General features: G+C 42.0%; 1 protein-coding gene across 1 annotated transcript; it reads right to left on the bottom strand.

The window, feature by feature from the left end:
- Positions 1–3,032: 3,032 nt before the first annotated feature.
- olig2 (oligodendrocyte lineage transcription factor 2) lies at positions 3,033–6,727 on the bottom strand. Its single transcript, XM_062533469.1, has 3 exons — positions 6,622–6,727; positions 5,017–5,260; positions 3,033–4,782 (listed from the first exon to the last, which is right to left on the bottom strand). Exon 3 carries the CDS (start codon positions 4,739–4,741, stop codon positions 3,923–3,925), a length of 819 nt encoding a protein of 272 aa, XP_062389453.1. The 5' UTR covers positions 4,742–4,782; positions 5,017–5,260; positions 6,622–6,727; the 3' UTR covers positions 3,033–3,922.
- Positions 6,728–8,098: the final 1,371 nt, after the last annotated feature.

Genomic DNA, 8,098 nt, shown 5'->3' with positions numbered 1-8,098 from the left:
AGCAAGTCTCTCCATAGCACACACCATTTACATAAGCTGATATTTAGGCTTTGCTTATTTATTCAATTATCTACAGTTTTACTTTCCACCACGCTGCCAATTTGGGCCCACCGTGTCTTTGCTGAGACCTATGAACTTCTGATCTGAGAAGCCAGTTGGTTTGGTCAGGAAAGACCCGAGTGTGTAGCTGTTTAATTGGCTGTGACATATTAACAGCAGCTAAATAATCGCACCAGAGAAGGGGTGAGTGAGCAAGAGTGCTCGTTAAGGTGGAGCGGTTCGAGGTGAGGTTGCCTAATTAATTTTGAAATGTGTGATAGCGTGTAATTGTCATTAACTTTGTGGGTAATTGCATTTTGCGCCGGGCAAATAGCAAATTTCCTCTCATTCTCTCTCTCTCCTTCTGTGTGTGTGTGTGTGTGTGTGTGTGTGTGTGTGTGTGTGTGTGTGTGTGTGTGTGTGACAGAGAGAGAGAGAGAGAGAGAACGAAAGAAAGAAAAAGAGAGTGTGTGTATTATGTGTGGGAGGGGAGGCAAAGATTGCTAACAAGCATCTGCTCGTAAAAGAAGATCGGACACTTGAATGCCAGTTAGGTCTAATCTTGGTAATCACCTCGTCCCGTTATATTATCAATATTATGGACACACACTTTATTAATTGGGTGAAGACAGTGCTGGTTAACAGAAAGACGTTCTTACAGACTTGAATGCGTGATAAGTTTAGATTGAGTAATAATAGGCTACAACAATAGTGCCAAATATTTCAATCCATATTCTGGCGTATTGATACTGATTATGTGATATCTAGGCTACATATAGATACAGTAGCTCTGGTTATTTACCCAATTTGCAGTCGTATGCTATAATAAAGGCTACATGAATATAATAAATAGCAGCAAAATGTGTTTAAATGTGTTTAAATCACATTGCAGCATCTTTCACTCCTAATATACTTCTTTCCTCGAGTGAGTTATCTCGTCCACTGAACGCGAACTCACTTTAAATCGCAGTCAATATACACTGTTCACATACGCAATGTATGTATGGACATTAAATAACATTTCTCCCGTGTAGAACGAAAGAACGACAGAAAATAACTTTCTAGAACTTCTGTTAATAATGTCCTACAGACTTCTCTAGGACATTTCATTTCACCCACCACTCGGGCAAAATAGTAAATAATCCAATTGTGGTCCGAAAAGAGTGACAAACAAACAAATTACGAATATGAATATTCAAAGACCAGGTTTATTCCATATCGTTCCAGCATTCAAAGCCCTCTGAAAACATTGCAACAGCATGCGCAATCTGCTATGCAGCTGCTCGCGTTTATTTATGTATTCCTCCGTATTCTCATTTATTCGTACTGTCAGCCCTGGCCTCGCACATCCTGGCCATCGTTTGCCTACAGATTTAGCATACCTCAAGGATTCAAAATACGCTCTCTGACTCCTAAGTGAGTCTTCCCCATCCTGTGTGTGTGTGTGTGTGTGTGTGTGTGTGTGTGTGTGTGTGTGTGTGTGTGTGTGTGTGTGTGTGTGTGTGTGTGTGTGTGTGAGAGAGAGAGAGAGAGAGAGAGAGAGAGCAAGAGAGGGAGAGAGAGAGACTTATACATCTATACGAATTCGTTTGGACATTTGCCCAAGTAATTCAAGAAAGTTAGTGTAGGCTAACTGACGGCGAAGGGTGTTTGTGGGTGAAAGACACGCGAAAGGAAATATGCTCGTGCCAAACAATTACAATGTCACCCAAAAACAAAAGAGAGTGAAAATATCGTTTGAAATCTGAAGAATTGAGGACTGCCGCTTATTATAGGCTACATCATATATTTTATGTTTAGCCTATATATATGTGTGCAATTTAATATGCTTTCTATATGCTACCTTGCCCAAAGTATTATTTTAATTGGGCTGCCTTGTTTTCTAAAACCCTAAATACTTGCTACATGCATTACGATAAAAGTCAACGACTTCCAAACATGCAGAAACAGAGTAGCCTAACCAATGTTTAATGCAACCGTTTTAATAATAATAATAATAATAATAATAATAATAATAATAGGCCTAATAAAAAAAATCAGAAGTTATTTTTTGGAGAAAGAGGGCTCATATCGTTGTACATCGTATCACATTGAGATAAGGTATAGAACGAGATTTCCTCTTCGTTTAGCCTAATTGATGGTCTCCATTACAGTGAGGAAAGAGCAGGCTATAGGCTATTAATATAAAACGTACATTCTTTATTTTGACTTGGATATAGTCAATGCTGTAGAATTAAAGTCATTATGATAATTACGCGCTATATTATTAGGCGCTAAATAATCTAACTGGCACAAGTAGGTTACCAGAAAGTTGGTTAATTAGAGACTCAAACCATTCATGCTGAAACTGTGCCTTACGACATTTTTCAGAGAGTAACGGATTTGTGTTTAGGCGCTAAAAAAATTAGGTTGCCACTAGCATAAAATGTCATTATGTGAAGGCATCATAAACAGTATACTAAGTTTCTGTCTAGAAATACTGTCTGAATGCGCATTGAAAAGAATCTTGCTATTGTGGGACTCTTTGTTTTGATATAATGTATACACGCGAGACTAGACAGTGCAATCATTGTTTGTAAATCATAATATGTTGGGAAAACTCCAGAGGGGGGGAGGAGTGGGTCGAGCGCTAAACTACGGTACTGTCAGGCTATCAATAAAAAAGTTTTCTTAAATAAACATTATTCAAACATATCGGAGAGATATTCAGAAAAGTAACAATATATGTCTTAAATAGAGTGATTCTGATAGTGACGATGAATAAAGAAGAATGGGCTAAGGATAAACCACAACAACTTCTGGGGCAACTTCTATCATAAGATTGTAAACTATGTTTTATAGCTCTTGATCGTAATTCGTAAGAATTAGAATGGTTTTGCTTAAGCAACAGGTTTTTTATGCATTTCACAATAAAAGCCTTGGCTAGCCTTTTTCAATTTGGTTCATATTTTGGCTTTGGGCTACTCGCCTACACAAAGAAATTCAAACACAAATTTCCAGTAAAACTTTTATTTCACATTTCAAATCAACATAATTCGCCGTGCATTCATTTTCGGTTCAATCGAAAATATGTAAATAAATATCATTTCGCACTTTTATATAAAAAATAAAGAGGTGATCATTCTTTTCGTCGGGCAGTGACAGTAAATGAAAATCGAATGAGAGAGAGAGAGAGAGAGAAAGAAAGAGGGAGAGAGAGAATGAGAGAGAGAAACATTTATTTCTTAAAGATGCAGGAAGAAGAATCCTTAAAGAGGAAACGAGGAAAGAAACCCAAGAGAATATGACTTACGAAACATATAGAGCCCGTGCTGTTCTGCACGATGTTGACCCTACTATTTAGCCGAGGAGTCTAATATAAAATCTCTCGTTCTATAAACACAATTCTGAATCTACATATTTACAGGTATAATGTAATGTCCATTCATGTTTATGATGAGACCTATTTACGACCGAGCATCAGATGATTTCCCCAAATGCCCGCATGAAACTTGGCACCATTCAAATAGATCTAACACCAGCAATCGACTTAAATATAACTGACTAGTAATGCTACACAATGCCGTTTTCCACTCGGTTAGTCACGGGATCTCATTCCGCCTCTTTGGGAATTACATTTCTGCTATTTCAAAGACAGCATAGGAAAGTATCACAATAATTATAATGGAACTATTTTTGAAGAAAGGTTAGAAAATTCTATGTTAGAGGCGTTTATCCAAGTTTCATTGTAAATATTGTTTCATTGTAAATATCGGTCCATATACAGTTCAGTCACAGAAACACGAGAATGAGTTTACTGATCCTTCGCCACTGGCCGTGATCAGAGCAACAGATTGTTTTAATTTCTGTCCATTCTTCTTGGCCGCTGAGGACATTAAAAAAGTTATTTGGAGTCGGATGTATGGAGCCGTGCCATACTCGAGGTGCTCATAGACACGTGTGGAGGGGGCACCTGACACATACTGCACGGGCATGGCATCCCGGCGCCCCAGTGCTGGAAACCGGTCATGGAACCGAGAGGGCCTGCGGCTGATGGCGCCTTCAGAAGTCCATGGTGGGATCTAACTGAGGCCACTGCTGAGATAACCGGCGCGGAGAGGGAGGCCGTAGTCACTGCAGGCGGGAGAAGAGGGTGATGGACCGGGTGTGAGGCGTGGGAGACCGCCGGGTGAGTCGGTAACGGGCCCGCAGAGTGCGTCAAGCCCCCACACGCAGACGGGTGGAACCCCGCGTGGTGTCCACCGCCGGCGCCTCCGCCGTATATCTCGCTCACGAGCCTCTTCATCTCTTCCAGCGAGTTGCTCAGCATGAGGATGTAGTTTCGCGCGAGCAAAAGTGTGGCGATCTTGGAGAGCTTGCGCACGGAGGGCCCGTGAGCGTAGGGCATCACCTCGCGCAACCCGTCCATGGCGATGTTGAGGTCGTGCATGCGCTTTCTCTCGCGGCTGTTGATCTTCAAGCGCATGGTCTGCAGCTCGTTCTCGGTGAGCAGTTTGCGATCTTTCTTGTACATCTTCAGGGACATCGCCTCTTCCTCCGCGTTGGCTATCGCCCGTAGGTCCGCGATGTGGTCAGGCGGAGAGTCGCTCTGTGTGGATGACACGGCGCCAGAGAAGCCGACCGACTTCTTCATGGAGAGGAAAATATCGTCCGCCTCAGGGGAGGATGGCCGGCTGGATACTCGGCTCGTATCGGAGTCCATGGTTGTTTTCTTTGCGCGGAAGTTTGCTTCTTGAATTAAGTCTGTTGTAAATTGAGATATATGCGGGTTAACACTTTAGCATAACTTTCCACAGTCGATTTCAGTCATCAGTCATCGCTTAACTTAAACAGAGACGCTGAAACATTATTAACTACACAGTTTGTCAAAAACACTTATTTGCATTTCAGTTTTAAGATAGAAAATTGCGCAAAGTGCCTAAATAAAACTGTCCAACTCAATCAAGCGATAAACTGGACAACGGAAAGAAAACTTACCAAGATCAAATGGAGCCGGTGAGTGTGAGGATAAGTGTCACTGTCCACTTGTTATTCCAGATCAGTAATGACAGCAAGTCTGGCACGCCCGGGGTGACGCTGGTGTTTTATAGCGGACCCCAGCAACCCGGTCGCAAGTGTATGGGACAATATCGCTCCTTTAATGCCTGCCTCACGACAACCAATGAGATTGCCTCTAGCGACATGAAGGGGAGGAGGCTCGAAGGAGCGAGGGTCTTCAAATCTGATGTCATTACAAAGAAACCGAAGCTTCATTAAGTGAATTAGACACACTCCGCATATGGCAGCCTGGGGTGCACTGGTGGATTTAAATTACGGTCAGTGCGCGAACCGGGTTCTGAGAGAATCAACGGTCTAACAAGCTAGAACATGTGACAAGTTTAGATATCGTACAGAACTGAGGCTGTATGATATGTTAAAAATAAATACATGAACTAAGATGTTTTGCTTGCACACATTAAATAGCGATTCCTAGAACGTGAAATAGCCTAGTCTATTAATTCCTGCACCACCCAAACCAAACAAAACAAAACAATTATTTTGCATTATTATTATTATCGTATAGGCCTACTTATTTAAGGTTAATGTGCAAAATGACTATACATATTTTTAAGAAACATTCAAACGGTTTGCAAGCGCAACTTGCACGTTACAAAACACAGAATGCCAAGCTAACATACATTAAATATAAATAGCCTGGAAGCTGTACAATGTCCATATTTCATCTGTCTTTTCGCCTTTCCTTTTGAAAACAATATTATAGGCGTTCATTGCAATATGGTAAGATGTCTGTTTTCTATTGCATTCACACAGGGACACACACAGTTAATGCGCTGATTGCAGGCAGCGCGCGACGCTTATTGTTTTAACCCGGCGACCCCTGCGGGCGCCCAACAGCTGACGGCGCGAGCCCTAAATTCAGCCGTTAAAGTGCTTTTAAATCGTTAATAAACGAAGCGTGCAAAATTGTTTTTAACGGTTATGATCCGTAACATTTCAATTAGCCCAATATGGCCCCGCGCAATGCAGTTGAAGAGAATGCCCTCAGAGTCAAGAAGGAGGTAACTCATGTCGAGTGTAAAATGTTAATCTGAACGTCAGATATTGCAGAAATAGCCTAGGATATCACTGACAGAATTATTAGCCTAATATATTATGCCATTAATTGGGTTTTGGGGGTTGATATTTAGTTAATCTTCAGACAGCAGATACCATTTTGATGCATGCACATTTGTGTGTAAACTTTAATAAAGCAGATAGGCCTACCAACTTGATGCATGCGCATTTAGTGTGTGCAAATGTAAAGCAATCGGTCGCCCGTCAGTTAGCCTACTTCAAGCTGCTGGCATGTTTGAGGAATGGCCTATAGTTCATTAATCCTTTGCTATGTCAAAGATGGGAACGATAAGGTGATTGACTTAAAACGCGCCATAAACAACTCTATCTGTTCTCTCTAGTGAGCGCTCTCCGAAAAACTACAGGGAGCCTGACTTTTTTTTCTTTTCTTTTTTTTTATCTCAACCTATCAACTATGTGCTGGGAAGTAATAGCCAGAGGTGTTCACTAACACAGTGTAACACTTACCCGGGAAAATTCTACTGGAATACGAGTAGCATCAATCAAGGCGAAGGCTTGAAGCACACTTGTACCCTCGTCCACGACCAAGCGACGTTTGTCTGTAGTTGTTTAATAGCCCGCGGGCAGAAATCTGCTAAATGTCAACATTGGGACATTCTCCGCCAAGTCTGCAGGGCAGGCGTAGCCTACGTGATTAAGGTGCCGACGTCGCATGGCACTGACATCATTATATACCACCAGCCCGATAATCAGACTTGGACACGTTGTTACTGTAATGATGGGCTAATAGATAGTGATTCCTGGACTGGAATATTTGAGACGAGGAGCTCAAAAGAACGCCTAGGCTGGCTTGTCTTATTCCGGAGCTATATATCATTATTTGAAATGTCACCCACAAACAAAGCTACAGCTAGACTGAGTGACAACTCAGGAATAATCACTATTGTATGCGATATTTGTGGGTGGAGAAAGAAGGCAGGCATTGGAGGAAATATTAGGACATGGGGACATGGCACTCTAAGAATTTGATTATGTTTATTTATAGGGCGTTTTTTTCTGACCTTTGGCATTACTGTTATACTGCAGGATGTGATGGCCTACTCATCTTTCTTAAAACATAACTGCACAAGAATGCACAGGCACACTACATACCATCACCAAAAGGATTAAAAACCTGTGGCATTTACTTACAATATTCACATTAATGTTTATTGTATTATCTTCCTTAACAGGGTATAGATGATGAAGTCTTTTACTCTGATACACTTGTTTATTGAGGTTGTCTGAGACCATCTGATATGTGATTGCATTGGCAGCAGACAGCTTCAAATTGCTGCAGGGTTTGACTGACTTATGTCTATGTCAACCCCATCTCTGACTAAACCCCAACAAATGACTATGTGGTCAGATGGAACTCAGCTGATATCATGAAATGTAAACCAGTCAACAGTTTGACAAAGTCTTTGGTTATTTCTTGATGACGAGATGATATGCTGGTGAGCCAGGGTCAATGCTGACCATCTAAGATGTTCCAGCCAACACCAGTCGCCTGTCCATGTATGCATGTGTGTGTGTGTGTGTGTGTGTGTATGTGTGTGCTGTTTATTAGACAACAGTCAGCCTGCAAAAGTGGATAAAATTGAGAGTGTAAGAAGAGAGCCGGGTGAACGCAGACCCAGCCACTCTCAGCAGTCAGCCAGCACAATGCGAGGCCCCAATATCGAGGCCCTTTCGACTGAGCCAGAGGACATTTTAATTTCACAGCTCAGGTGCACAAAATAGAGAGAGAAAAGACTCGAGGCATTAGCACCTCCACAGCTGGCCAGTGCCTCACAATTACGCGCCGCTCGTTTGCCGCTCGTTATTTATTTATTTTGCTATTTGCGCGCTTGCTCCTCGCCGTCCAGAAGTGCGCTGGCTCTCCGACTCGGAGCCAAACGGCTGATTGGAAAGCTTTTGCCACCTCGCAGTGAATTTGAGCGCG

The sequence above is a fragment of the Sardina pilchardus genome, chromosome 4 (genome assembly GCF_963854185.1).
Source record: "Sardina pilchardus chromosome 4, fSarPil1.1, whole genome shotgun sequence".
NCBI classification, from domain to species: Eukaryota; Metazoa; Chordata; class Actinopteri; order Clupeiformes; family Clupeidae; genus Sardina; species Sardina pilchardus.
Note: the sequence above shows the minus strand (reverse complement) of the source record. Positions and strands in the feature narration are given on the sequence as shown.

What these genes read in the sequence shown, in the direction of transcription:
- olig2 (XM_062533469.1), bottom strand. Translation starts at nt 4,741, where the DNA reads ATGGACTCCGATACGAGCCGAGTATCCAGCCGGCCATCCTCCCCTGAG.